General features: G+C 37.5%; 1 protein-coding gene across 1 annotated transcript in view; it reads left to right on the top strand.

The window, feature by feature from the left end:
• Positions 1-16,677, top strand: part of LOC592927 (clustered mitochondria protein homolog) — a 55,958-nt gene that overhangs the window by 15,891 nt on the left and 23,390 nt on the right. The window contains exons 3-6 of the mRNA XM_030992008.1: positions 2,114-2,285; positions 5,887-6,021; positions 10,949-11,149; positions 14,331-14,415. Coding sequence (XP_030847868.1) covers positions 2,114-2,285; positions 5,887-6,021; positions 10,949-11,149; positions 14,331-14,415 — 593 coding nt within the window. The remainder of the gene's footprint in view (positions 1-2,113; positions 2,286-5,886; positions 6,022-10,948; positions 11,150-14,330; positions 14,416-16,677) is intronic.

Genomic DNA, 16,677 nt, shown 5'->3' with positions numbered 1-16,677 from the left:
AATCGCCTTGACTCACACCCCCTGTTGTCGGGCATCGTCACCATGCGGTGTAGTGAACGTCCTTCGCACGTGGTGGTAGACTCCGTCTTTAGGCCTGTCTTCATCAGCTCAAGATTGCCAAATATCTCGCTATTTGAACTATCCTGATCGCAAATTATCCAGTTAATTTGCGTCTTCATCAGCCAGAAGTTGCAATTAGCGGGAAATTTGGTCGAGATAATCATCCCAAGATATCTTCGGCTAGTTTGCAAAATATCCCGCTATTTGTCCAGTGCGTCTTCACCCGCCTGAAAACTCGCACTGTGCGCGAACGCTGAGCAAAATATCTCGAGCTGATTTCTCTTGCTTGAGGTTGAAGTTTCGAAGTCAAGTCTCGAGCTGATTTGTAACTTCAGGATTATTTCCCAAATCAGTAATAGCTGGCTATTTGGCAATCTTGAGCTGATGAGGACAGGCCTTCTGAGCAGCACTTAATTGAGATGTAATACGCTGCCTCCTGCTGCTGCCCTCAATGACCCTCACAGCTGTAAGATTAATTCCTCGGACAAATAAGCAACGAAAGAAAGAAAAAATGTCTCAGAAATAAGAGCTGGGACGTTACTGATAACAAATCAAAGCAGCTTTGCATTTTGTTCCATCTCGAGAGGCACGTGCCGAATTAGGAATGTGTGTAATAGCTTTAGGTTTCTCTTTTTGTCGGCAGGCAATACAGAAAAGTAGTAGGTGATTCTAGTAACAATTCGCCATTTCCTGTTTGTGTTTCTTTAGTGGTGCAAGGTTGTAGTAAAGTAGGTTAAAAGCAAGTGTCTCATCGTGAACCAATTTCTGTAGACGTGGTCCCTAGATGGTCTGAATCTGATAACTACAGACTCGATAATTGAATCAATGTGAAACAACGTGAAAATTCTATGACTTCCTGCACATACAACTGGCTGTTCCGTACAAGTACATGTAGCCTTAAGTACACTTGACACATTTTGTCACCAGCACACCCCAAAAAGCCTGCTGGTTGTCCTTTGTTCACAGCTGTTGATGTAGTTTTAAAATCAAAGAAGTACAAGTCCTTCAAGATCTTGAGAATTAAGAGATTGTCCCAAATGATATTAATTTTTTCTTTTAAAGAGAAGGTTGAGTACTGGGAAGAGGTGAAAAATAATTTGTGAGCATTACTCATTCTTATTATGCAAGTGTGGAAGAACATCAGTTAAGACATGTTCCCTGAAAAGCATGGCTCTTCAAATGCCTTCATATTCTAAATATGCATGTAACATCGTAAAAATCGGGGGGCTTGCTTTTTACACCACGTGTTCGTGTAGTCCCATATACATTTTTCTGTGCAAGTTTTTGTAACTTTACCAAAACTTGGCCAAATTTCTTATCATTTTGATGATTCCAGAACCTTGCAGTACACAAATTCTTATATGCTAGATGATCAACCTTTTCTGGTCGATTCCACACCGTTTCTTTCACAATGCAATCGCATGACCAGAACTCAACTTCATCTTTAAAACTTGTGACACATAATGTGATCAGGAATTTCTGCAGGAAACACTCTTATTACTACGAATCATTCAGTTGTAGGATGATAAAACGTTGTGTATTGAATTAAACCCTTGCCTGAAATCACCTTACCTTGAAAGCAATACAAGCCTTTTGTTGCCGGATAAGGCAAATAGCAGGGACTCTTTAAAATCCAGTAAGGTGAAAAGCGATAAGTAAACATGTGTGAAGCCTGAACGCGCTTTTACAGTTTTGTCTTCTATCAAACAACTTGTATGTGTAAGTGTAGATACCAGTTCAGCAGGTCAATCACCTCTTGAACTTGAGTAATATAGAATGATAGGTCGTGCTTGTTGGGTTCGACATGAGGGCCCCCAAATGGAGTTTGCCAACATAGGTAATAAATCTCAGTGAATACAGGATCTGTCTGATCTTAATCTCTCTATCTGTCTGATCTTAATCTCTCTATCTGTCTGATTCGTAATCTCTCTATCTTTCTGATTCTTAATCTCTCTATATCTGTCTAATTCTTAATCTCTCTACTTGTCTGATTCTTAATCTCTCTATATCTATCTGATTCTTAATCTCTTAATATGTCTGATTCCGTTGCTAGGTGAGTCCTCAGGAGATGGTGCAGGAGATCCACCAGGTCCTAATGGACAGAGAGGACACCTGCCATCGGACGTGCTTCTCCCTTCAACTCGATGGCAACGTCCTAGACAACTTTGCAGAACTAAAGAACATCGAGGGCCTCAAAGATAACTCTGTTATCAAAGTCGTTGAAGGTAATTGACCTTTCAGTTTGCTTCTAGATTGGCTCACCTTTCATTTGACGTGACATTTAATTGTATTCTCTTGCGTGTATCTTTATGTTTGTAATGTCAAAGAAAGTGTGCTGAATCTTTCAATTTGTTTTTGTTGACCACATTCTTATTATTTATAAGTGATCAACTTCTTTATTACTAGTAAATTGCTTTTAATTGGTCTTTTAAAGCCATTATTTATTTTTATTTTCATTTTGAAAGGGTGACCTTTCACTTAAAAATAACTGCTCAGCCAAGGGGCCCTGTCTCCACAATAGTAAAAGCATTTTTATTAACGCACGAGACAGAGGGAAAAGGGATTAAACTATTATCTTGAATGAAATGAAGGTAATAAAAGTGTATTTTTAGAGAGAAATACAGAATGTTAAAGTTTTGCAAAAAATCTATTGCCATGAGACAATTTTGCTGGAGTTGGAGAAGGTTATTTTTAATGTGCACATCATGTAACATTGTTCCTCCTCACAGGGCCCTTTAATGATTGTTATGGTGTTACAAAACCCCAGATCAGTTGTTATGAAACGTTTGTTATTGGTATGCCAGATTCAATGACCTACCTACCCGGCGTGAAGAGTTATTGTTGTCCCATGAAGGATAACCTGTCTAATGTATTAATTGATCTGGCATTACGTATGTGTCTGGTGATGAGATTAATAGCAGTGCTGAAATGTGCTTTGAGTGTCTGTGCGAGTGGACAATATTACAAATTATTATTATGATTTTGTTTCGCTTATTGTGATGTATTTTTCTAGAGAAAGCCATCCATTCTTGAGATTTGTTTGGGATGTGAATGATTATTGTCGTGGGGAGTTGTGTATTTCTAAACTGTTTTTATATAGCTCTTTGAAATGTCCATACAGGTGTAGTTATCAAATATGTATCTTTTTAATCTAGAGAAAACCATCTAGAGAAAAACATCTTTTCCTTGAGATTTGTTCGGGATGTGAATCATTAACCATTGTTGTGGGGAGGTGTGTATGTATTTGAGAAAATATATATTTACCCACTCTGTGTCTCTGTTTCTAAACCTTATTTATTTTAAAGCTCTTTGAATTGTACATACACTGTACAGGTGTAGTAATCAAATTGGTAGTGGTAGGAGGGAGGGAAGGGGAAAAGGTATTCAACCCATAAATTTGATTTTGGTATTCCCCAATGTTCAGAGAATCAATCCCTAATATCGACAGCTTTAATCTTTTTGAGTCCAGTCCTACATGTACGTGCAACATCTTCCTAATTATGCAGTATAAATACGTTTTGCAAGGTGCTAAAGATGATGCCATCATCTTCAGTGGTGTGTTTAATTTTATATTCTGAGCTATCTCTCAGTCTAAATATTTACAGAGGCTTATCAGGACCTTCACATTCAGGTTTTACGGGTTAACCTTTAATTAATACAATAAATGATTTATGATTTAACGGCTCTGTCTCTGTTAGCATTGCTGTTGAAATACCCTTATATCTAGAGCGTTTAATTTGAGGTTACAAGGCTACTTGTCTATCAGAGCCATCCTATTGTAAGTTTGTTTAAATATTCTTATCTCGCCTGCATCGATAAAGTGCTGAGTTCAGTAGTTCTGTACCAATATTTATAGCTAGATCTTGAGGCAGTTTAGACTTGCCCTAGGAACAGGCACAATAGGCCTGTCCTCATCAGCTCAAGTTTGCCAAATAACCCGCTATATTCAGACTCGGGATATTATCCCAAAGCTCAAAATTGCGCCTTCACCAGACCGATATGCTTGTCTAAAACTAGCTCGGACGGGCGCAAATTAGCCCGCTATTTCCCAAATATTGGGATATTTTGGAAACGAGACCAAAATTTCTCAGATATTTTCTTGACCAAATATCCAGCTAATTGCAACTGCAGGCCGATGAAGGCGCAAATTAACTGGCTAATTTGTGATCAGGATAGTTAAAACAGCAGGTTATTTGGCAAACTCGAGCTGATGAGGTCAGGCCTGTTGACTCCTAACCTACAATACACACATGCAGATTACATTTTTGTTTGAACAATACATGTAGATGGGTCTTGTCCACCTATATATAGTGGAATCTTCCTTTGAAAGGACTTGATCTGATATGTACATGTACTTTGTGTTATTGAATTTGATTCAGGGTGATAATTATTTATTAATGTCTTACAATGCAGTTAAGTGTTTACTTAGATTAAAAGAAGAGGAAAATACAGAGGGGTGGGTGGAGCAGGCTGTGAAATATGACCTGTGTAGTTAAGAGCAAGTTCAAGGTATGATACCAAGTTTTTATTGATTTATTGATTATGAAATTGTGAACCTATCTTGACATAAAAGTATCATTTTGTTTGATGTTTTGTCTGATTCAACCTATATTAGGGCTATCATCTTGATACAGTCATTGGGTAAACATTCGGTTGATATGGTTATTGATACCTCACAGAAGAAAGGGAGTGGGACTATTATAGCCAAAGAGGCAGATAAGAAGGTATAAAGTTCTGGCCTAGGAAGTCACAAACAAGTTTTTATGTCACTAAAGTTCATATTTACCTTGAATAAAGTACATGCAATTCACATTCAAACATCCGGAGAGCAAATAATGCGTTAATATGGTGCATACATGTATATTTTAGAACAGTCTACAAGTACATGCCACTTCAGTTCATATTTACTTTGAATGAACTGCATTGAATTCATGATCAAACATCCTGAGAGCAAATAATTCATCTAGGTACAACTTTACGATAAAACCTTTGCCAGTCATCGGCGCCCTCACTTGCCCTTGTTAAGTTTTTAGGCCAAGGTCATCGGTGCCTCGAGGGTTTGATTAATTACCCGATGTCTGAACTTGAAGTGTTCATCAAAGGAGCAATAACCTTAACAATAAAGGGATAGCCCAACAATAGTCTGGGCCGGTATTCAATTCAATACTTGTGTCAGAAATATTTGAGTGTTTTACTAACTTTTAGCTTCGATAAAATACTTGGCCAACTCTGGTATTCATTTGAAGCTTTTGGCTATTAAAGTATTTTACACTAAGTTTAGGACGGCTCCTGAGGGGACTTAAGCCTATAATATACATTGTAATATACATTGTAATATACATGTATGAACTCATACCATGATTAAATTGAAATGCTACTCAACTATAGATTTACATGTATGGAATGGATTGAAATAAATTTCGCTTCATTCAGTTTAAGTCATTAACATGCATCAAATTTCCATCATTTTTATTTCTTTAATATCCACAGAGCTAACTCTGTTCAAAGACATACCTTGATTGTGTTCCGCACAAGATGAAAGCTGTGTAACAAACAGAGGTACATGTATATAAAGCAGTGCCTTCTCCACCTGTTTCAGTGCTAATCACTCTGATCACAGACTATGTATGGCACTACACAATACATTAGTCTATGGAGATTAATTTGCAGGGAAATAAATTATTAAAAAAAAAAAAAAAATCCACAGAGTTTGCAGCTGAACTGTAGGTGTGGGATGAAATGTAATGCAATTGTATTTATGTGATTGAAATCATCAACATGCATTAAAATGTCATCTTTTATTAATTTATTTTTTGCTATTTCCAGAGCCATACACAGTACGTGAAGCCAGGATACACGTTCGCCATGTACGAGACCTGCTCAAATCTCTGGATCCATCGGATGCGTACAATGGAGTGGACTGCCAGTCTCTCTCATTCCTATCCACAGTCCTCAGTGAAGGTAAGGACAATCACAGCTTAAAGCCCATCTGTACTAGTGTACAGGCGGGATTAGACCACCCTGCAAGGCCACAGGACAGGTGGTTATCTGATCAAATCAGCTTTCAATTACATAAAGAGAGGAGGATCATGGGGGACCAATGATCACCGATTATGCATTGTTATATAGAGGGTGCAAGTAGCTATGAGTAGACAAGGCCCAGTCCTTCCTATCTGATAATAATCATAACTCTTCGGTACATTTTATTGCAGTAAAGTGTACTTTATGATACTTGCATGTCCCCTACGTGGTGACAAAATATCCATCTATAGTTGTAGGATATTATGATAAGCAATAAAACAGTTAATTAGTGACTTATTTTTCTAATAAATGACATCGTAGAGATTTTTTTTTCTTCATTCAGGAACTTGGTACTTACATGAAACAAAGAATTAATTTTTAATGTTTTTTAAAGGGCGGCAAATTTCTCTTATATTTCACACATTTTTCCCTTTGGCTTAGAAACATTATGGTCTCCAATGGCATCTACCAACTTTTACGTTCTCAACTTTCTGTTTGTATATTTTACCCAACAAGACAAAGAAGCTTTGTTGAATCTCATGTCTCATGGAATGATGAGTCTTTGCCTCAACCCCTGGGGGTGTTTCATAAAGCTATGCATAAAGTTACGAATGACTTTACAAATGATTTGAATATGAAGAGCCAAATCGGATGGTCAAAGTTTTTTGTGACATTTTAACAAAGTGTGACTGTATTTCCCATAATCTCAATTAATTGTAGCCAAAAATACACTTTGCATTAATATATTTTTTTATTAATGATTAGGTTATTCTACATCTGCATATTTCAACTTTAGCTTATGCAATTAAAAGGATTTGAGAATCCCATTTAGCTCTTCATATTCAAGTCATTCGTAAAGTCATGCGTAACTTTACGCACAGCTTTATGAAACACCCCACGGGTATGGTTTTACTTCCCTATGCAAGACATGCATTTTACCATCACAGCGATGACTGCTTTGTGTCTTTCGTTGGTCTGGCAGCAATGTGGAGGGGTGCTTTGTACAGCTGGGGGACGACTTAAAGGATTTGAGCCTGTTTTGATATAGGTGCTGATTGATGTGTACTCATTGCACTGACTCCTCTGCTAATGGAAATATAAAATTATTGAACAATTCAAAGCCTTGACCCCCCCCCCCTCCCCTCCCCTCCCCTCCTTCCCCCTCTCCAATTCTAGATCAGCTGAAGCCTCATTCACATATGAAGTGGTAAAACAAGTCCAACGATCCTTGCATTTCTGTAGCTAAAAGCACACAGATCTAGGTTAGTATACTGTTGTGCACAGTTATTTTTCCCCCCACCCAACTAGCCATTCACTTGCAAGTAAATTGGTTTTATTTTGCAATCAAATTTTGATCTTTCATGGCGATTTTCCATATAATCCTCAAAATCCTTTAGGGGTCAAATGCTATTCTCTATACTTAAAAATATACATGTAGGTTGCAGATGTAGGTCGATGTTGTGAACTGAGATGAAATTGTATATTAATGGCTTGTAATCTTAGAATGGTAGGTATTATATCCATATCTTGCTTTAATCTCCTGTATTATATCGGCCCTCCACTTGCCTTCATGAGCCTCGACATGATCGTTATCAAAACAGTCATGTCTAGCCCCAACTAATGATCTGCAACCAATACTATACCTGTGTTAATAAGGTGCGAAGTGTATGTAATCACGATAATGATGAACCAGTATGTTTTGGGATTGGGGTCATTGACAGTGCCAGGAGGATCAGGTATGTTCTTCATCATCAATTGGTAACCCCCAGTAGAGTAGATCCAGAGGCCCGCTTCACAAAGCCTTTTTTCAATGACAAATGACAAAATTCAGTGACAAAACTGCTGGTAACCAATCAGAAGCAAGGATTTCAGTAGCTTATAACAAAAACTGTCAATTGTCATTGATGACAAGTTTTGTGAAATGCGGCCCAGGACTGTTGGTCTGGTCCTTTAAAACTAGGAGCAATACGATTCAATTCAGAAAGCTGTGATGCTTGAGCACTTTTGTTAAATCATTGGCAAGGATGGAGTGGGTTAGATGTAAATATGAATTCTTGTTTGACTGAAAATGAATAATTCATAGATAGAAGTGAGCAAAGAAAAAAAGATGATGAACTACTCATTGTGGTTATCAAACTACTGATCAGTTGTTTTTTATAGACAATTCAGAAATCTGTTTCCTTTTACAAGCATTTATCACTACCTGAACTCAAAGTTAGCTCTAAATTATGGAGATTCCTTATATTTTGTCATAATTGATCCTACATCTTTCTCCTGTTCTGTACCCTCTATTTTGTCTATTCAACATGAAGTTCAGGTTCGTTTGTTTGTTGTAACATGGATGGGCCAGTCTGTAGCATTTCACTGTACATAATAATGTTGAGCTGGTCTGGTCTGGTCTTGATATCTAGACACAGTTCATGCTGTGAGACACACAAAGATAGATCCTTGGTTTAATCGCCTCCCAGTCCATACTGTGTCTCCCTCGATGGGGGCAAATCTCTCCGGAATGGATGCGCTCCCTCTGGAATTTACATCCCTAGCTCCCAGCCAGAAGGCGGTAAGATTGATTATTGGAGTTTGGGGTCGTTGGTGTAGATTGGTCGTGTTTAGTACAAGAAGGTCTTGAAAATGGTTGATGAAATGATTGGCAACTTGCCAGTAAAAGGCTTGCTCCTTTGGATCTGTTATGTATGTAGCCAATATCCGGTTTTTGCCTGCATTCATGCCCTGTCACCTCTCTGTTTCAGGCTTTCTCAGACTTCATAGTGTACGAAATGTATGGGCTCCAACATTTCCTGGTCTCTTTCTACTTTTGTAGCCTAATTGAGTAAAGGCAGCTGGTATCCATCCCTGTTTCATATCACAGCCCAAAATGGGTTAAAAGTGGGTTGAATATTTGTGGGAGCCCGGACTAAGCCCACACTTTGGGTTAAATGTGAAAGTTGTCAGAATGGGTTCAAAGTGGGTTGAGTCTGGACCAGAAGTGGGCTTTACAGTGATAGCAGGACCATTAGATAAATTTTTGTGGGGACATGATATATATTGTCAAATCAACTTTTGGCTGTAAACACAGGTTACATTAGAATGACAACAGAGCTCGGTTAACCTAATATTTTGTTGACCTAACAAGAAGGCTCCTACCCTAGTCACATTGCCATGGCTGACATCAGACTGACCATAGACCAAATGAAAAATTACATTACACTGCATGGTCCTGAATCAGTTAGTCTAGGATCGATTTGGAGTTGGTTTGGCAGTGTGACTGAGGTGTAAAGGCCTTCATGCTTTAACCTGAGCTAGTCTCCATCATAACATGTCACTGACTTTAATGTTGACGCTTGAGTCCCTCTACGTCTAAGTGAGAGAGACCCAATGTGAATGTAAAGAGACTGGTATGCATAGCGGCATGTAGCATCCTAAAGGTTAGGGAGAACGGTGCCAACTCCTACTCGTAATATCAACACGACATACATCTTGTTGCAGATGAAGTACACAATAACACCAGTGCTGAGATGCAAACTAAAAGACGCTGTATGCACATAGCACTACTGCGAAAGTTTCTATGTCATGTGATTATTAAAGAGGGAAAATGAATATCGAATATTCATCTGGATTATGTGGGTGCAGTCTGCCCATGCAAAAGGTAAAAAACTGCACAGCAATCACATTAATTCATAGACCGGTTTTCTAACATATTCAAATTCTATGCATAATATTTAAGAACCTGGGTTGTTCTTAACGACCCCAATAGCTTGTCTGGGACTTGCCCGACATATCACCAAGTAATGTCTGCAGACTGGATTCAAAGTATTTTAGTTCATTCATTTTATAACGGGTTCATGGAGTACTTCGTCACTAGGTACCCATGAAAGAAACATCCATAAATATGAATATGATAGCAAACCGGTCTATTAAGCCTTTTCTTAAGTTGAAGATATTTTGAAATGTATCTCTTTGACAATGCTATGTTACGCTTAAAAGTCTTTGTAAATTCACTTGATCTAAAAAAGATTAAAAAGTATACATGTGTAACACTCGGAATACGCTTGCAGGATCTTTTGGATTACTCATGTTTTACTTTTAGTGTTGTATCCTGCATCCTTGTTTTGATTTCATTTATCACAAACCTATCCAGACTTTGTGTAGCTTCACAAAGTTGATAAATCTCTTTGGACTGGATGGTTCTTCAACATGGACAGAGATTAATGATCGGGATTCTAATGTTTACAAATGTTGCGAAACAATTATAACCCTAGAGCTAGTATGTTGGATGGAAGGTTGTGATGTAAGTTACGTTGGGATGTGATGATGCCATCCCTGTTGGAACTTAGCCAAGAACTGTCCTTTGTAATGCCATCATTACTCCTCCATGTAATCTATTTGCTTTGAATATTCATTGGGATATTATGGAGTGAAACCGAACATGAAGGTTGTAAGTTAGTTACAGGGCTGTGGGCAGATCTATAAAAAAAAAAAAAATAATAAAATATATAGCTTTTACAATAACATGAGGTGTCAGTGTCTGTGGTATTAAATGCATTCTTTAATGATTTTCACTTTTTGTCTTTTGAATACTTACATTCAAAATCTGATGTATATGTTTAGCATCAAAATATTATTGACATTAGGAACCTAGGAAAGATACACCTAGCGATTTGATCCTCAAAAACGTTAATGTATATATAAATACTTTTCATAGATTTTTTTTGTTACAGTATTTTATCAAACATTATGCAGACAGTGCCATGTGGAACTCCCAAATGAGCTCAATACAACCATGATACTCAGAGTGCTTAACAAAATACTTCAATTAATTATATGCCCTGATTATTACCCTTATCCTATGTTTCATTGCTTCCGTCAGTCGACCGGAAGCGCAGCAAATCCTCAGCGGCATCGGACGTGGTGGACTGCACACCTCCGGAGTTCATCATGCCAGCGTCTAAAGAGCGCCCTCTGTTGCCGATGCAGCCAGCCTTTAAGGAGAACAACCGATCGTTGAGCTGTCTGAAGGTGCTGACTCTGTCAGGATGGAACCCACCCCCTGGCACAAGAAGGATGCATGGTGAGCAATACTAAAGATGTAATATCGAGGGTTCAGTGACACAAAGATATAACTCCATTTTTTGCCAAAATGAGTATTTGATATCAAAATGTTCAGAAAATGTGGGCTTTCCAGGAAACACAAAGACTTAACTCCACCCAACACCTCATTGAAGTCAATGGCTAGTGAAACATAGACTTAACTTTTAAGGCCCAAGTGCTCAGTGACACATAAACCACTTTTCTCAAAATGGCCAAAATGGAGTTACGTCTTTGTGTCACTGAACCCTCGATATGTCCTTCATTTTTTTCTTCCTCTAAGTCTTTTACTCTTTGTTGTTATTGAACATTTTTGTTCCACAGTTTATTTTATTCTTGTAGGAGAAATAGTTTATGCTGTGAAGAAAAGAGGTAAATTTCTAATCCCAAAAGATGCAGTAGAAGTAGAAGTAGAAGTAGTATTGATACTAGGCTTGAGTCGGTACGGTCGATCACACCGGGACCCGAACTTGCCTTGCAACAGCTATCCGTATCGAAACTTCTTGTGATTACCAAGTAATTTTCAGCTTTTAAAAGAAGCATGCGGTGTTCAAAATCAAAGAAAAAATATCTATTTTGTTTTTAAAAATTATTCGATCGGTATGTTGTAAAGGAGTACTTTTTAGAAAGCCGTTTTATTATTCAAACTTTAAGGTTTTTTTGACCCGATTTATTCAACCTGCATGAATCAAAATGGCGGCTCTATCGTTGTCTTTCTATTTTTGCTCCAGTTTTTTTACTTTTAGAGGCACGATAACGGCACTAAACATCGCCAATCATGGATAAAAATAATGTCAAATGGAAGAATATACCGATCTGTGCCGAGGTATGCATGTGTTGATTTATTGGACTGATAAAAAAGGTCACTTTTAAGGGACATACTGATGATATGCGCTTTTTATAGAGGCAAGTGACAAAATCCTGCGAGCTGATTTCGGGACACCGGGTCCCGATCGGTGCAAGGCCGTCGGGACCCGGTTTATGAAAATCCCGACATGACTCAGGCCTAATTGATACTGATAATAATATGAAAAGAAACTGATTTGAGAATAAACTAAAAAAAAGAAAAATCATTTTTGACAGAGGGTGTGTAGTTCATTAGATAACAGTCCTGGTTTTGCTAAAGTAAACGTTGTAATATTATTTTTTTGACAATAGAAGAGTGGTAACCAGCATTCAGCATTGAGAAAGAAATCATTAGATATTTATGGAAAGTAATTGAAAAAAGAGGCAACACAAGGTGAATGAAAAGTAAATCACACCAAGAAATGTGCAGAGTTAATAATCTGTAATACTTAATCAAAGCATCTCATGATTGTTAATGAGTTTACAGGGAGGCATTTCAAATTGATCAAGTCTTCAGGATGTAAATGTAACACAACTTAAAAACCAGAAATCTTCATAACATTAAACCATTGTGATTTGTTAATGAGGACCGTTTTTACAGCAAGAATCATTTGTAAAATGCAAAATGTTATTTTATGACATGTATGCTCGATTCGTTTTGCAGGCATGAAACCTCCATGAATCTTAAGAACGTTTCTTGCACGTAGAAGTTTACGGTTTTAACATAACTGAAACTTATGTGGTCTGTTGCGTATGGAATTGACTGCAATCACCGCAATAAGTCATAATCATTGAATGTATGTGATAGGTCATGTTCAATATTTCTTAACATTGCTGTTAACAAATACTATACAGACAGCTCAAAGTGCAATTTTTATTTGATCTTATCAGTTGTTATCTCTTCCACTCTAAGATTTTCATTCTGTCTGTCTAAATGTATCTGTCTATGAGTATGACTTGCTCCCCCCCTCTCTCTCCTGAATCTCTCGTATGTGCATATGGGTTGGGAATGGGGTAGGAATGGGAAGTGGGGGTACCGATAAATGACATTACCAGAATGAGCACATGTGTACAATGTAACTAATGTAATGTATCCAATCCAATCCAATCCAGAAATTTATAAAACGCCAATATCTAGTTGCCTATTCAAAGGTGCTGATGAGACTACCAAAAATGTATGTTCACGATTCTAACTAGGAATGACAAAAAAGTAGTGACCAATTGTAAGCAATCTAAAATAGGTATGTCTTTAGTTAAGTTCTGAAATGTAATGGGTAGAATTGTTCTCCTGGTTAAGATTTATGGCCACCTGAAATACACATGTTCCGTTCACTTGAGAATCTTGTCCGTTTATTTGTACTACTAAACAATATCAGTATCTGGTTTCTGGAGTTCATTACTAACTGCATACTGAACAATTTTGTGAAGTATTGGTCAGTTTTGCAGAGAAGTATACACAGTACTCTCAAACCTGGTATGATTCGCTCCATCTAGTGAACTGTAAAATTTACGACACGCTTATTGGATTTTCACACCTATCTGTCAAGTTGATCCAATAATAGATTGATGAGCTTGCACCTTCAAGCGCAGAGGGTTCAGGAGTTTTTGTCAGGTGTATAATATCCGATGAATGAAATTTCTAGAGAAGGGATGGATATTTGTGTATTTGGTTTTGATGCTAGGAATGCTTGTGTGTGAGTGGTACACTACCTCTTCCCAGGGTAAAGCACACTGTCACATATATGCAGGAATTAAAGGGCAAGTCCAATGCAACATCACCATGATATCAGTACAATTTGAACAATATGAGAACTTGAAAATTTGATGAGTTAAAATTTGAGGAAAACACTGACGAAGAGTAATGTTTAAGATTTTGGAAGTGCTGAAAATCCATGCACACTCTACCTTCTCTACTTTCATATTTTTTGTAAGCAATTCCCTTGTTGTTTGGCACACAAAGCTTAAAATATCATGTTAGAAGAAGTTTCTTTATCACATGATTCCAATAGGTTTGAGAAAATAGAAACTTGGAAAATCTTGTGAATTACCAACACACGAACCAAAATCGAGTAAACCCCCCCCCCCCCCATAAAACCAGCATTCAAAGCAAATCAAAGAGTGTTTAATTTTTGTGTAGTGATTTTGATAGTTAAAACAATTTGTCTTCTTCTTAAAAACAACTGGTTATTTTTTTAGGTCAAAACATGTAGTATATCTTGGTGATTTGTAGCCTGCTACAAAAAAGAGGTTAAACAAAATTTCTTTAATCGTAAGAGAGTAACACTTATAACGATTATGTATCTTTTTCCTTTCTATAGGTGACCTGATGTACCTGTACGTTGTGTGCTCTGAAGGAACATCCTACCATCTTACAGCATCGACACGAGGCTTCTATATCAACCAGTAAGTAATCCAGTCATCCCTTACAATTCATTCCTTAAAAGTTTATAGGTATATACTAGTGCTGTAACATCATGGATATCTCCAATTCCGTTTAACCGCCTGTCAAAACCGGACGGTTTTCGGTTAAATGATTTATTTAAAAAAAAAAAATTAAAAAAAAAAAAAAAACGGGAAAACGAAACCGTCCAATTGAAAACGGAATCCGCCATGGGCGGTCGGATACCGGACGGTTAAACGTTTGACTACAGCACTAGTATATACCTCAGTCACAGTCACGCAGACTCCACACCGACTCTAAACCAACTCTAAACCAATTTGACCGATTTTCAGGTATTTCGGTCCAGTTTTAGTCTGGTGTTGGTCTTGTCAGTGCAACCGAGGTGTTTAAGAGCTGATAGATATTTCTGATACATTTCTGTATCTTATTACACACAAAAAGTGCGCCACATTAGGCCTGCCTAGCAATCAGCCACTTTGTTCATTCCTACTTGCCTTCATTCCTACTGGCCATTCATTTAACACTATAAAAAAAAAACTTTCCGAGCTCTCCAGTGTCATGTGAACATACCCCAATGCCATGCACCCTTAAACTCTCACTGTAAGACTCCATACAAATCCCCAGAGAGGGAATACTGATTTGATCTGCATACATATTGTGCAAACACCTCTCGCTCAATCATTGCACATGTGGTATAGAAAATAGAAGTGATTTCCAATGCATTTCTCATTGAGTGAGTGCTTCCACATTACAAATGCATGAGTTGGTAGGGAATGTTAAATCATATTACTGTGCTGCACAACTTCGATATCTCTTCCTTATAAAATATAGCACATGATGCTTCAACTTTCATTTTACTTGTGAAGGTGTAATAGATGTTTGATAGATTATTTTAGCTCTAAGACTAGAATAAGATAAGAATTAAGAAGGAATTATTCACAGGAAGTTTTGATGTAAATAAATTTTGTTAAATATTTCAAAATATTTTCCCAAAGCATTGTTTTTTCCAATTGACATTCGCACCGAATATTCATGTTTGTTTTGCAATATTATAGCTTTTACTGTAACTGTTTTGTTGCATAATATTTAGAAGTCAAACATTCATGTTAATGTTTGTTTAATTACAAATGTGCTGAGTGAGATCAATGCCTGTCTGATTAACAGCCGATCATTCAATTAGAACAGTGTATTATAAAATAATCTGTCATGTAACCGTCACATAACCAACGTCCCAATGCAGACAATAACAAACCTCAATAATGACCGCTAGATTCCATTGAATTAGCCGAGGCCGGCTCTTCTAGTCGATCCAATTAGGTCCCATTCCTCACTGTTCTGTTAGGCATGGTGAAGGCATTGGACGAGAGTGAAAGGATGAGAGAAAGAGAGAGAGAGAGAGAGAAAGAGAGAAGAAGAATTTGAGAGGGGGCGGGCTTTTAAAAGGTCATCTGGTCCAGGAGTCAGTCAGGCCTGCCAAGAGGCCATGCCTGTATGTGTGTATTTGAGATGTCTGTTATCAACATCTCGTTTTACGCGTCCAGTGCCAAAAGAAGATCTTAGGGGCTCGTGCACTAGGTTTGTTTAAGGGTATCTAGTTTCTGATGTCGAACCCCGAACTTACATGTATCCTCCAGTTTGTCTTTCATGGCTAGATAGTTGAGTGTAACTTCTATGAAATCAGGTCTATCATCTTCCAATGACCTTGAAAGCTGCAAGAGCACAAAAATTACTTTAAAATATAGTGTTCCAAAATGGTTTATATTGATTGTGAATGGATTATCTGTGAATTATTGGCCCAGAATACCTACTGGTTTTCCTAATTATCAAGCAAAATAAGCCATTAGGACATAAGTCATTGTCTCTGATAGTTTAATAAATATCACTGCTAGCAAAATCAACATTAAACATGGGGTTTCTCAAAAAAGTTGTCATTCCAAGGCAAATTTGTGTTGCATTGTTTCCCATATGTTCATAGGTGTATCAAGGTGTATTTGAAATGAAGCAAATGGGGTATTTTGTTTCTCCACTCGTATAATATTTACTACCCACATTTCACTGTGTGAAACAACATGAATTCTTCAAATGCCCTTTTATTATCTCCTGTCTTAGTTTTGAATCATCAGATCAATCCAGGAAGTTTTCAACCCGAACCGGTTCTACATAATCATACATGTATTTAAATGTTACTGAAACACCAAAGAAGACATTGTTTCCCTTTGCGAATCAGCAATGCCCTCTTGTACCTCTTTGATAAGACCAGAGAT

This window comes from Strongylocentrotus purpuratus, unplaced genomic scaffold (assembly GCF_000002235.5).
Source record: "Strongylocentrotus purpuratus isolate Spur 01 unplaced genomic scaffold, Spur_5.0 spur5_scaffold_2, whole genome shotgun sequence".
NCBI classification, from domain to species: Eukaryota; Metazoa; Echinodermata; class Echinoidea; order Camarodonta; family Strongylocentrotidae; genus Strongylocentrotus; species Strongylocentrotus purpuratus.
This window is presented reverse-complemented; position numbering and strand designations above follow the sequence as displayed.